We start from the raw sequence: 13,623 nt of genomic DNA on the forward strand, positions 1-13,623 counted from the left end.
GTAACACTCGAACAGTCAACCACATATTTTAACGTCACCTGATTGCAGGTGGAGATAAAGCGTATCCTGGAACAACACCGTCCCATCCTACTCAGAAGTCTGAAGAACTGGCGAACGTTAGGGAAAGATGCTAAGATGAGACGTGAAAGGTTGGCGATTGATGGAGCTGGATTTGGCGGGGACGAAGGTGATAGCATGGGCTCTCCTCTTGGCAGGTAATCTGAGAAATGTTGACCTTATATCGCTTGGTTCTGTACTATTCTCATAAACCTGATTGTAGATTTAATAATACCTTACTACGGTACTACGATAAGATCAAACCATTCCAATTTCCATTCACTGTAATTGTTCTCAATTCATTGAGAGATTAGACGTTATTCATACAGGATACTTTATGTCAGAACATAGAATCAAGAACACTTTCTGAATTTGTATGAATCGTGAGTTGTGACTGTGATGTATATTTCTACATAGTGGTTTCTGAATTGCATGTTCCATACAAAATACTGCATGCTTCTTCTACATAACTACGATATAGCAGCATATCTGCAAATAGGGACAGTGCCCTCGGGGACAGTGCTCTCGGAGACAGTGCTCTCGGACTGTGGGAATCAGGGGATCAAGACACCGACTACCTGCCCTCACAGCGAACCCTGGTGACAGGGGAGCAGGAGAGAGCTAACCTCCTTCACAGTTTGACGGAGGGAGAGTTAAAAGAGGACACTGAGGATACCACGGGTAGGATTATCTTACTTAGTTATTTGATTCGTTCAACTCAATCTTACTGGTTAATCTTACAATCTGATCCGATAAATTAACCAATTGTTTCATTTATCTATTTGTCTTTATTTGACTAAACATGATAGGTTTTTTGTATTTCATACAGAGACAGAAAGTCCGGAATATGGGGACTCCAGTGGTGAGGCTGACAATGAAGACGATAGTTCTAGTGATGACGATATAAGCCCCCTTCAGGTACATATTATTCATATCGGCACAATGGGAGAATATTAACTAAACGATTTCTCAAATGGCAGATCATACTTATTGCCATAATATTCGTGGTAAAGTTCATTCAATAATTTTCTTATCTTAATCAAAGCATGCAACCCTCAACCCTCTTTAGTTTAATTCACCTACGGACACAACTCCTTCTACCTCTACGATGGCATCTACTACACCACCTCAACCCACTCCTGTTTCCGCCCTCGAAGTGAAACAAGAATCTGCCTACATCCCCTCACCTGAACCAGACATATTGCCAACTCCGACACCAAAGCTGCAGAGCAGACAAAGTCTACCTGCTGTTTCTGCCATGTCCGAGGACTCCCTTCGACCTCCTCACAGCAGTGACATCCCCCACTCCGGCAAGGTTTCCTCAGCATGAGAAACTTAGTTCCTTGTTAAATGGTGCATGTCTTTGTCACTGATCGGATATCCGACGTATTTTTTTTCAAAATGGAACCCCGACTTTGCATGAAGCATTTTTACTCTTTGTTAGCCTTTTGCCTATTTTGCATGTTTTTGCCAATAATGAGCACCGGCTTGATGTGAAATGCATGAGTTCACACAATTTTACAGCAATTCGTTTGTAGATAAGATATAGAGACTATAGAACGAGCGTACACGCTCTCATTTGATGCCTACAAGCACAACAAGCATGATATATTCAAGCTACCATTTTAAACCATGTTTCACACACTTAACGGCTACTGCATCAATTACTGAAGAAACTAGACTGTAGCCAGTCAAATCAAATCCAGTGTGTATCGCAGTGGAGATGCTTCCATTCTGTTCCGAACACATGAACGCTCAAACAAAAATTAAAAATCATGTTCCTGAAGTTTCATGAAACCGTCAACTGCATTTGTAGACCAGTGGGACAGATCGGAGTGTGCTGGCTCCAAGTGATGATATTTTGGGGATCAATGCCATGTTGAACGATACTGACGACGAGGAAAAAGGAGAGGGGGAGTTAGGGGGAGAAGAGGATGAGGATGAGCAGGAACACAATTGGTCCTCAGAGGTAGTGTTGCAACAACACGCTTTATTGTCTTACCACTTCAAAATCTTATACGATCAATTCTGTTCTTTTAGTTTTATTGCCTTTGATCGCTTTCTAGTACTACAAAGAACAAATTCTTGCAAGGAATTTGTGTACTTAACAAGATCTTCTGTTTCATATATTATATTAGACTGCTTTGTGCGATGATGCCGCAGCTTTAGAAAATGGCGGCGAGTAGTTCGTAGTGGAACATCAAAATGTGTATTATTCACACCATAGTTAGATCGGGAGTATATGAACAATATTTAGAGAACGCTTCTTATATTTCAGGATTCCTTGTCAGCAACAGAAGACGATGACCTTGATGAGACTCCGCCTGCTGTTTGTAAGTTTTAGTGTTCATTAACATGGTGAAATACAAATCTATTCACTGATTATCATTAATTAAATATGAAATCACCGCTTTAGTATGGTCCAATACTCAATACCAAACGATTAATTCCAGTATATCAGATGTTTACAAGCCTAAAGTCAAAACGCCTACTCCAACACCACCTCCGACGCCTCCCCCAGAGCCACCTGTTATTATAGTGGAGAAGACTCCCACACCCCCACCTCCCGTTGTTACAGCTCTTACCTCCCCAGGTTCCCTTTACTTCTCAAACATTTCTTAGCTGTCTATTTTTCGAACTGTTACGTGTTCGCATAAGACTAAGCCCTGTTTGCATTTTAAACATGCGGTCTCAGCATTGAACCTACGATTTACAATTAAATGCCATGATATTTTTGTGGGTAAGGGTTTGATTTCAAGATGACCAGCCGTTTCCAGCGAAAAAGATTCTCGCGAAACCGCCGGCTCGTGTAACCATGCAGCGCCTTGCTGAGGACGACTTTATCAAGGGCAAGATGGCCGAGGCAGCCGCCAGGTAATGGTATTTTTATATTTATCTTACCGGGATTCTGTCTTGACTTATCCATCGATCTGGCGGTATCTAGAAAATGTTTTCCTTACATATCGATCATATAGGAACATCATATTTGTGATGGAGCTCAGGAGCTGATTGATGGGTAAGTTAAGGTAGAATATTCCCTTATTGCAGAATGTAATTGTGATTTGGTGCATGTATTTTAGAGAAGGCGAAGCTCGCTCCACCTCCTCGTACGAAACGCCTTACTTTTATGGAGGAAGAGATGCTCAGGCAGATGAAAGAGGACCGTCAGTTGGAGAAACAGGAGCGCGAGCGGTAATTCGTACACCTTCTCTTTGTAAGGACATGACATCCTCATAGCCCTGGCCTTCTGTATATAGTTTAGAGAAATAGAACAGAAATGTGGAATAGAAGACTCCGTAGAACATTTTACACCTGTCTGTTCTGCACTTTTGAGCTCCCTCAAGCTAGTGCATCTTCTTGTTCTTTGTGCTGTTGATAGACAACCAGTGACTACTGCAATTCTTACGTTCCCAATCTATATCTTGACCACCAATTTTCAATGCTATTAAAATCACTTAAAGCACAAGCTGATAACATTTTAAGCAGAGCCGAGTTCAAGTCATGCACCCTGGCAGCAGAGCTTGAAGAAGTTTCCTGTTTTACAGATGTGCTTCTAAACAATCTGTTCGTTCATTGATTTTGAGAAGTTTCCTGTACTACAGAAGCGCTTCAGCACAAGCTGGTCTTTTATCGATTTAAAGAAGTTTCCTGTTCTACAGAAGCGCTTCTATACAATCTGCCCGTTCACCAGTTTGAAGAAGTTTCCTGTTTTTTTTACATACGTACTTCTAAACAATCTGTTCGTTCAACAGTTTGAAGAAGTTTCCTGTTTTTTACAGACGTACTTCTATACGATCTGCCCGTTCACCAGTTTGAAGAAGTTTCCTGTTTTTTTACAGACGTACTTCTAAACAATCTGTTCGTTCAACAGTTTGAAGAAGTTTACTGTTCTACAGAAGCGCTTCTATACAATCTGTTCGTTCAACAGTTTGAAGAAGTTTCCTGTTTTTTACAGACGCACTTCTATTATCGATACAATCTGTCCGTTCATCAGACTTTTTATCTCCGCAATTTAAAGTATCGATACAGAACTAACAAGCACTTATTTACATTTTACTGATTCTGCTTGAGTCACGTGCTCCGATCTGATTGTGTCTGGACGGTCTCCGCGAGTGTTCATTGGTGGAGTAACAGACCGCCTTATTATTTCATTAGTCAGAAAAGTGGCCATAAATCATGTATGTAGTGTGTCCAAGTGGTGAGAGCGCCGCGGCTGATAACAGTTTCGTGTAATTGTTTTATTCTATTCTTGCGAGCTCCGATGATCAATGAGACTGCAGTATACGTTCTTCAGATTTAGATATTGTTGCGATATCTTTTTGTGGACAATTGCTTTGAAAACAGGAAATCGTGGATCGTCTGTGCTTGCCTCTGAGATTGACATTGGCTTTAAAAGCATCTGATACTTAACACTACCAGTAAGTTCTCACCTATGTTCGTAATACTTCTAACAATCCACCTGATTGCATACAATAGATTGTTACTAATACTTTACTTTAATCATCATTATTCATTCTATCCGGGCAAATTAAAAGCTTTCTTACGGTGAGCGTTTTAATATTTTCAATGAAAATTGTTGCGTGATCATCAGAAATAAGTAGCTCTGATTCACTGATAGCAGGATAGATACATTTAACAGTTAAATTTGATACTAACCAACAATGATAAAATGTGGTGACTGAGTCATAAATCTTCAAATATTACGCGAAAAAGCATGCAGCTTTACTCTCTTCCATCGCTCAAAGAGATCTGCATCGGTGCATCCGGCCACAATCACCGACAACTTTTTAATCAAGACGGCATATATTGGACATTGGTGTTTCTAAATCCATTTCCCACGATACAAGCTGGTGTTTCTTTTGTTTTACTTTTTCCTTGCTTTTCCTCTATACGTTGAAGTAAGATTGTGTGGCTACAGTTGATAGTACCACTATAATGGCTCTATCCGCTGCTGTGGATGATGATTTTGATAGAAGGGTCATGTTATCTATTGGGTTACCCTTCCTTTTGAAGAGAGTAACAAACAAATTCAAGCAGAAGTAAGTTGTTATGAAGTAGAGCGAAAGAGATAATGGCCCAAAATGAACCTCGACCTTGTATTTGGTGTTTACCATGTGATCTTTAGTTCTCATAGATATTAAATTAAGATCACAAATATGTACTGTTAATCTAATTGTAGTCTGTAGAGTGACTGTTGCTGATCGCTGATAGCATCAGGCTATATTAAACTGCTGATTTTCCATTCTGCTAGGTCTATATTTCTGACAATAGTATTGACTACTGATGTAATCTTCAGCTATTCCCTCATTCAACGTTGTTGTAGTAATTTTATACCAGCTGTTATCCTGGTTTCTGCAATGTTCAGACTTGCATTTTTACAGATGATGGTGTAACATCTAACACCGGGAAATCAGACTCGTTATTTCTACTTTGGCATGATTTCTAACATTTCCCCCCTCAGAGCGAAGCAGCGGGCAATTGAAAAGGCTCTGGAAAAGGAGATGGAAGAGGTAATGGAATCCCAGAACAGTGAAGAACTGAACGGAGACGAAAATGTTGATGAGATCCTTCAGAGATTTACTATAGTGGATAAGGGGAGACTAAACTATCTTAACAAGATCTTCAAAGATTACCAGGCTGAGGAGGAGCACCCCTACCTTACACACCAGGTTTATTAACTGTGTATTAATTGTTAGCACAGAGTATTCTCTTGTTATTTGGTGTAGTGGGTGAACTTGGAGATTTAAGACCGTGTTTGTTTGCGTGCAGATCCCTTCTTCTTGTTTCAAGAAAAGAAGATTAGTAATTCGCTATTCTGCTATTTGTGAACGAGGACTGTTTAAAATAGTTTACTTTTCTTAAAGCACCGTTGTCCCTGATATCAAAATTAACTTAATGTAAATCTTTCAGGAGATGAAAAGGGCGCTGTCTCAAATGAAATCCTGCACCAAAATCACACGGAAACAACTGAAGTTCATCGAGTTACTCCTCGGACTCAAAAAAGAGAAAATTTCGTTCCATACGTTTGCCGTCATGGCCACTCTGATCGATCACATGTCTCATAAAGAGTAAGTCGTGACCGCAAGATTGCAATCGCTGAATAGGAATATTTAAAGTTGAATTTTGGTTTACGAAACTTGGCACTAAGTTATTCTGAACCGGTTAAATCAAAAATTGTATTTATTGAAATTCGAATTGTCCGAGTAATGAACGAATGATATTCAATGGTCAGCAAATTTTCGTCGCATGCTATTTGCGTACACTCGACACGTACAATTCCTCACTGTAAATAAAATTGATAAAACCACAAATCGCATCTTTTAACAGTCTTGAGTCTTCATCATGTTTCAATTTTAGATTTTAACTATCCTGCATTTGTCATTCATTATGCATTTCTGTACTAAAAGTGAATCACGCACTAAACACGCTAACATTTTAAAAGACTGGTTTAAAAAGAAGGGAGTGGTGTTTTTGGAAGAAATGTTGGATCTGAACTTTCCGTCGAAGATTGCTGCTTACAATCATCTGTTTGAGCTTATGAGTTTGGCGGAAAGATTTTCAACTTTTCCGCCATTTCTCGGTGCGACCAAAAATAAGCCCATCAGAATTATTGTCATCATGAAACCTAATACTCTAATATATGGTTCTAAATTTCAGCCCGGCGACGCTGGCAATGTTCGACAGCATTGATCTGACCAGGCTGGAACACGATCTGCCTAGGTTAAAGGTTAGTTTCAGATCTCTTCAATCGTAATGAATAATAATAATCATATTTAGTTATAATAATCCATGTTTTATCAATTATATTTCGTCAAAAGCTTTCAAAGGTCGTTAAAAATAAGGTTAATTTGTCAATGTCCCGAGTAGGCTCGGGACATTGACATTACTATACTTGGGGGGGGGGGGGGGGTCCAAGGGGAACTTTGGGGAACTTTGGGGAACTTTGGGAAAGTCCCCCAAGATTTCTGAAGTTCCCCAAAAAAAGTTCCCCAAAACTCCCCAAAGTTCCCCAAAATTACTAAAAATTTACTTTAATACCCAAAATATACATTAATGCCCATTAATGTTAACATGTATGTTATTATAAGGTATAATCTTAACTTATTTGTTGATACTTGCAGCATGATAATTTTTTTGGCATGACATTTTTTTTGGGGAATTTTGGGTAACTTTCTGAAGTTCCCCAAAAAAATTTCCCCAAAGTTCCCCAAAATTCCCCAAAATTATTCAAAATTTACATTAATAGCCAAAATATACATGAATACCCATTAATGTTAACATGTATGTTATTATAAGGTATTAAATCTTAACTTACTTGTTGATACTTGCAGCATGACTCAATAGAGCTGTAAGTTATGCCTTACTATCTGATTTTTTGCATTACATTTGGTTCAACTCCTGTATCATCATTTATAATTGCTCGGTGCAATTCAAATATAGTTATGTTTACTGCTCAATTTTGTATGAATTCTATGCAGAGCACGTATAGATATGTAAATATATAAAATAAACGAAAAGAACAAAAAACAATACCTACAATCATTGGTAGAATCTGATAATTTTTTTGGGGAACTTTTGGGGAATTTTGGGGAACTTTGGGAAAGTCCCCAGGTTTCCTGAAGTTCCCCAAAAAAAAGTTCCCCAAAGTTCCCCAAAGTTCCCCTTGGACCCCCCCCCCTATACTTATAGTGCCACTCGTTGACTCGAAGTTAAAAATTCATCTTTAAATTATGAAGATGACATTACAAATATACAAGATCTTTATAATTATTATATTACTGATAATGAAATTACTGTAAAACCCCTCCAGAGATTATTTCACTGCGTAAGCGAACGAGACGTGTTCGGATGGCCAAAATTGACTACCACAGCGATGGAGATAGAGCTGTTGGCCGCTTGCGTTCCCGAAAGTACAAGAGTTAAAATAATTAAAGAACTTGACCCGGACGAGGTCGGCGAGGTGCGTCTAAAACTTTTGTCCTGTTTTTATTATTATTGATGATTAATATTATGTTGATTTGGTCTTTTATTGATAGCGATACGTAGACCGTAGCGAATATGGTGAAAATAACGAAAAGTTTATCTGTCTTTAAACTAGAACGGCGGCAGGACGACCGCTTCACGTACTTTAAGTCTAAAAGTATTGTCTCTGTTACGTAACGCTAAAATATACGCCCGTGGAACTCCCGCGTTAGGTAGAAAAATAAACAAGCAAAACGTCCTGGCTTCAGGAACCAATGAGATGCAATAGTTAAGAAGAACGATTTCCAAAAGGTGGTAAAGCATTACTTAAGAAATGCTTAGCTAGAGGTTTCAACTTTAATCTCAGATGTAATTCTGGTTATTTATATTATCTGAGAGCTTTGAAGGGGGCGATGAAGAGGGGCAAAAAACAAGAGAGGAAGCTGAAGAAGTGTAGTTATGAATGTGAGCCGGGGTACCAGACACTGCGTCTCGTCCTTCAAGGACAAGATTATTGATAGTATCAGACAGATTAAGAACGTTGAACTACCTTGAAATTGAAACATTGTAAATTACAAATATTTTTCACACAATTGCGGTGCAAATTTTATTTCTTATAATTTTCACGTACCTTATGAGACATATTTATGTTCTACATAATTCCGGTGACCTAAATGATTTGGGAACGAAAATATTGGAATTTTTATCGAAAACCGCCATATTTCGCCACAAATCCCCAAATCATGGTATTTTGGGATTTTTTTATCTCCTTATTTTACAAAAAATGAAACCCAATATTTGAGAAAATTAAATACAAAAATCTTTTAGTGTTCATTAATTGTTTGATGAATCATATTTATAACTTACTATTTTGATCAGCTGATAGTAAATCAATAAAGCCATAACTAAGGAAAATACGTGAAAAATAATTTGGGGAAAATAATGATGTTGACCCCTAAATTTTGGTAATCCGAAAATATGGTGTTTTTTTTTTCGAAAAACCACCGACTTTCGTACCATTTAAATATGTCTTGCAAGGTATATAGAATAAAACAACGAGTATAAAATGTTATATATTGAACAATATAGATTAAACAATCTTATATTTCAAAGCAATGTTAAATTTTCATATTGGATTTTAATTTATCGATAGAAAATAAATAGTTCAGTTAGCTGTTTTTATTCTCAGAATTAGCATATCTAGATATTGATGCGGTAATTACAAAAGATTTTTCAATAATTTTGGTTATTAGTTTTTGTAAAACACCTTTTCATAATCAGTAACGTATGTCAAGTTAATTTTCATGCGCATGCAAAGGCGTAGCTTTACGTGTAATGAACTGTTATTATACACGCATGGCCTCCATACATTTGCATCAGTTCTAGCGAACAATACTTTATCTTAACAAAACTGTTACAAGTTTGTAAAATGTTCAACCGAATTTCTCCTCCTGGTACCGCTTGCGACACATCATCTCCTGTAGCGAAACACACCCTTGCTCCAGTAGAGTCTTCTCCAGCTGACCCCTGACTCCACCCACCGCCTCACTTCCTCCACACGAGTACATGTAACCACCATCCCGAGACACTCTAGCTACAACCTCTCCTTGCTCTGCTATGAGATCCTGGACATAACCCTTCTTTGCTAACACTGTCGTGAGACCTGTTTTTCTCACTGCTTTCCAATTTTGACCGGGCATCTTGAAGTTAGGCTCTGTTCTCGAGTAGGCTGCTACGAGATCTTGGACACGACTCTTCTTGAACATTTTCTTAGCCTCTATTTTTATCTCTACTCTCCCATTTTGACCGGGTTTCTTGCAGTCTGGCTCTGATCTTGAGTAGGCTCTGAAGGTCTTTATGTTCAGCACAGTAGCAGCACTCTCCAGCAGTGAGTTAAGGAAATCATGTTCTTTGTATCTGCAGCCGTGGAAGATGAAGATGGGTCCTGTCTTAATGCCTGTACGGGCAGCTCGTTCCCGGGCATCGATAAACGACATGAAGGGAGCAAAGCCAGATCCAACTGACACAAGAAGCAAAGGGAGTCTTGAGTCCTGTGGCAGCCTCATCTGCTCGTCACCTTTGGAGAGGTAACCCTGAATCTTCTCGCCCAGGGGTGCTTGTCTCACGAAATCAGAGGTCAATCCTCTGACCATCTTACCGTCACTCATGAATTCATGCAAGGCAATCAAAATGTTCAGGGTATGGCTATCATTTTGACACGAGGCTATACTAAAAAGTCGTCTCTTGATTGTGGGTATTTGCCCGATGAACTTAGCGCTGTCCAATTCTTCTAATTGATCCTCCCTGCTTGTTTTGTGTCCGTTCTCACCATTTTTGTCGTCTTTCTCAAGGGTTTCATGTAAATTAGCTGGTATTTGTTTGAGATCTGCCACATTGCCAAAGAATTCGTCTATGGTAAGTCCTGAATAATTGGGATTCCATTGTCGCCAAGGCTCATGGATCGCTATCTTTTCTTCGATTATTAACGGGATACTGCTGAAAGGAACATCAGAAAGACGTCGCACGATCTTTTCTTTAACAGATGATAAGTTTTTAGGGAAGATTCCTATGTGTTGTCCAGGAAGAAAGAGTAGCATGTCACGTTTGGGATCGGCGTTATAAGATAGAGTAAGCAAATAGTACTTCTCTGATGCACCGTCCGGAGACAGGCTTTTCTTTGCTTTTACCGTAAACTCGAACATCTTCTCCGAAGGACCTATTTCCTCTTGGAAACACTCACTCAGGCTTCTCTTGTCCGAGTACCGCCATCTGTAAACTTTGTCTAAGGTCGCACCTTCAATAGCAGTGTCCTGTGGCCGTCCACTCAAAGGTAAGTAATCCTTGCAGCATTTCTCATACAATGCTTTAATCCAATTGTCGAATTCTAGCTTTTGGTTCCCTTGATCGTCGCCGAATCCAACTTCAGTGATGCGCGTTCCTCCCCCGATCTCCATTTCTCTATCAAGGGTCTTTCCAAAATTTGCAAAAGTTTCTATGTACTGAGAAGATCCCAGTCCAAATACTGCGAACTGCATGCCGTCAAAACGATAGGATTTGTTGAGGAGGTTCCTGTGGAATTCCTCCGCCATTGAAGGGGGTCCTCCTTCTCCAAAAGTAGAAGCAATGGCTATAACGATGTCAGAGCAATCAATGCACTTCTGAAGGCCGTCTTTATTGGTAATTGAAGTGATTGGTAGGATAGACGCGCTAAACGCCTTGACGAATAGTGACTCAGCGGTCCTAGCATAACTCAAAGCGGTGCCCCCTTCAGTGGCATACACTATGGTCGCTCGTTTTCTTTCTTTGAAACGTTCCCTCATCATTTCAAGGCATTTCATGACCGTTGTAGCCAACGCACGAAAAGATACTTTGTTCCGACGTTTCCTGAAGAACATCTCAGGGCCTGGCTGGTATTCATAAGATGGTGACAGGGTATACCGTAGCATCTCCTGATGGAAGGTGGGTACCAGACCACCTGACATTGGTGGAACCACCCAGAGCCAATCTGTAGGACACCCTCCTCTTGTCCTCATTTCTTCCTTCATAAATAGGTGGAAACTGTCTGAAAGTGTAAAGTGATCCGTCATGGAGACGCGAGCAAGTTTGAAGCTGTGGTAAACTGCCCTTGTCAGTTCCGTAGCCACTGTACATTTCCAATAGGTAGAGTTCTTCGAAACATCCAACTTTAACGCCCTCCCGATAGGTTCCATAAGATTGTATCTAGACTCAGCCAGCAGATTCATTATGGAAATCTCAGTGTCCTGGAAGAAACCGGCGACTTGATTGCAGGTATATTGGATACCTCCTGCCTCTAACATCATTGAGCTTACTGAAGGTATTGCATACCATTGTAGACCCAGCTTAGTAATTTCTGGTTCTGTGGGATGAGTAATATCGACTACATACCCTTTGATGTCATTCGGTATCTCAAATACCTCCGTATTTTGGTTGGCATCCGTAATTATGATGGGGAGTAACTCAAAGTTACCCTCCTTTATAGGCTTCCAGCCTAAACTCTTGGCAAGGTTGGCAAGATAAACGTTCTTAGGGTCACCAATAACATCTCCATTTTCCTTTTCAAAACCTGCGAAAGCGAGCAGAACACCATTCCAAACTCTTATTCCCGGTGTATCTTTGGCTTCCATGTATCGTTGACGAAATACAATGGCAGATGGGTTTACCTGACCCCCATTATACGACACCCTCAGATTTCTGCAGATAGCATCGAAGACGTCTCGACAAGATGATGCTTTTCTTGCATCAACTACTGTCAAGGTTTTCCAGAGGTGTCGCCCGACGCAGCGTGGTGCGTTCCTCCAGGCAGTTTTAGCGGCCCAGCTGAGCTCCTCAGCAGTGTGCTCGTAATCACCGGTGGCCTCCATCGTACTTAATGCCTGAGTTACTCTAACTTTCTTTGTTAAGATGGGGTTACAGAGTTCCAAGTCAGCGTAATAGTTATCGAAGAACTTGTTCATTTGGACGATGGCTTCTGCTTGAGTGAGAGGACCCCGTCCGCTAGTTAGCATCTTTGAGCCTTGGCAGGGTGCCCAGGGTCCGAACTTGTCCCGACTATCTTTGTGTAGAGAATCAGTCAAGGGTACTGAAGCATCACATCTGAAGTCATTCAGTTCTACGTTCTTCTTGAACGACATATTATCTGGGTACAAAATATTAGTATGTGATAAGAAATATAAATCCTGTTGAAACAAGGTAAGGGACATGAAAGCTTTTATACATTTATGTAATTGCTTTGCAGGTGTGTAATTAGAACAGTAATCGTTTTTATAGATCGGAGAATTTGTGAAAATTACACTCAGGGTGTTTCATAATAAGGCAGTACAATATTAAAAACTTAATGACTGTAGTCATCGTGCCAGCCTCGACCTGACGTAACTGAACTGACATTAACTACCAGTAAACAGATTGTCAGATTCATTTTCAATAGCGAATGATAGTGCCACTTGAGCTGGCCGGTGTTCTCCTGGCTCCTGAGATTTGAGAATATAGCCATACATCTTCCAACGCTAATATTCAATACGCTTCCGCAGTATTTCAACTGCCATTGGAACTGCCATAGAAAAATCTTTATGAATTATGACGTGAACGAATTCCCCTAATTATCGTGCTCAGATCATGGTATTAAAGGGGTTTACACCAAAACAGGGGATTATGTCGGCCAACCGAAATGACCTCATAGGAATTTCAGTGACCATCTAGCGCACCGTTTCCACACCAAAAAATTTTTATTCGAGAATACCTATTTCTGTAATCGAACATTTCCTGGTTAAAGTGCATTTTTCGGAAAAGCATAATTTGTTTTGTTGAGATATAAGTCAATCATTTGATGATATATCAAGCTGAAATGTTGCACGAAGTTTATTCATATCTTGTTCAAGATGTGTGTAAAATCTTGATATCGTATCTAATCTGAATAGGCTGTGTTTCTATAAAATTCGTAAAGTCAGTTCTTACTTGAGCTGGACTTTACAAATCAAAGCTATGGCAAACAAGGCACGTCAAATGGCCGCATGGGTATTAAGTGTCTTCCACACCATAAGTTCTACTATCATGTTGACACTATACAAGTCCATGGTACGCCGTTTA

The 13,623-nt window shown here is 39.8% G+C and overlaps 2 protein-coding genes across 6 annotated transcripts in view; one reads left to right on the forward strand and one right to left on the reverse strand.

Annotated features, from left to right (window-relative positions):
• LOC134811421 (uncharacterized) overlaps window positions 1-13,623 on the forward strand; it is a 102,415-nt gene that overhangs the window by 70,924 nt on the left and 17,868 nt on the right. Inside the window, exons 6-17 of one of the 5 annotated variants that reach the window (XM_063818221.1) lie at window positions 49-215; window positions 539-738; window positions 887-975; window positions 1,127-1,372; window positions 1,874-2,026; window positions 2,336-2,390; window positions 2,519-2,650; window positions 2,835-2,931; window positions 5,519-5,726; window positions 5,968-6,125; window positions 6,715-6,784; window positions 7,868-8,017. In XM_063818221.1, coding sequence (XP_063674291.1) covers window positions 49-215; window positions 539-738; window positions 887-975; window positions 1,127-1,372; window positions 1,874-2,026; window positions 2,336-2,390; window positions 2,519-2,650; window positions 2,835-2,931; window positions 5,519-5,726; window positions 5,968-6,125; window positions 6,715-6,784; window positions 7,868-8,017 — 1,725 coding nt within the window. Of the gene's footprint in view, window positions 1-48; window positions 216-538; window positions 739-886; window positions 976-1,126; window positions 1,373-1,873; window positions 2,027-2,335; window positions 2,391-2,518; window positions 2,651-2,834; window positions 2,932-3,137; window positions 3,250-5,518; window positions 5,727-5,967; window positions 6,126-6,714; window positions 6,785-7,867; window positions 8,018-13,623 lie in introns of all 5 variants that reach the window. The other 4 variants (XM_063818224.1, XM_063818223.1, XM_063818219.1 and 1 more) reach the window with 4 other exon arrangements.
• On the reverse strand, window positions 9,082-12,672 carry LOC134811510 (nitric oxide synthase, inducible-like). Its single transcript, XM_063818358.1, has one exon. It carries the CDS (start codon window positions 12,669-12,671, stop codon window positions 9,453-9,455), a length of 3,219 nt encoding a protein of 1,072 aa, XP_063674428.1. The 5' UTR covers window position 12,672; the 3' UTR covers window positions 9,082-9,452.

Source organism: Bolinopsis microptera, chromosome 2 (genome assembly GCF_026151205.1).
Source record: "Bolinopsis microptera isolate Bmic1 chromosome 2, MBARI_Bmic_1.0, whole genome shotgun sequence".
In the NCBI taxonomy this organism is placed as follows: Eukaryota; Metazoa; Ctenophora; class Tentaculata; order Lobata; family Bolinopsidae; genus Bolinopsis; species Bolinopsis microptera.

Excerpts from the sequence above, each read along its gene's own strand:
- LOC134811510 (XM_063818358.1), bottom strand. The coding sequence starts at position 12,671 with ATGTCGTTCAAGAAGAACGTAGAACTGAATGACTTCAGATGTGATGCT.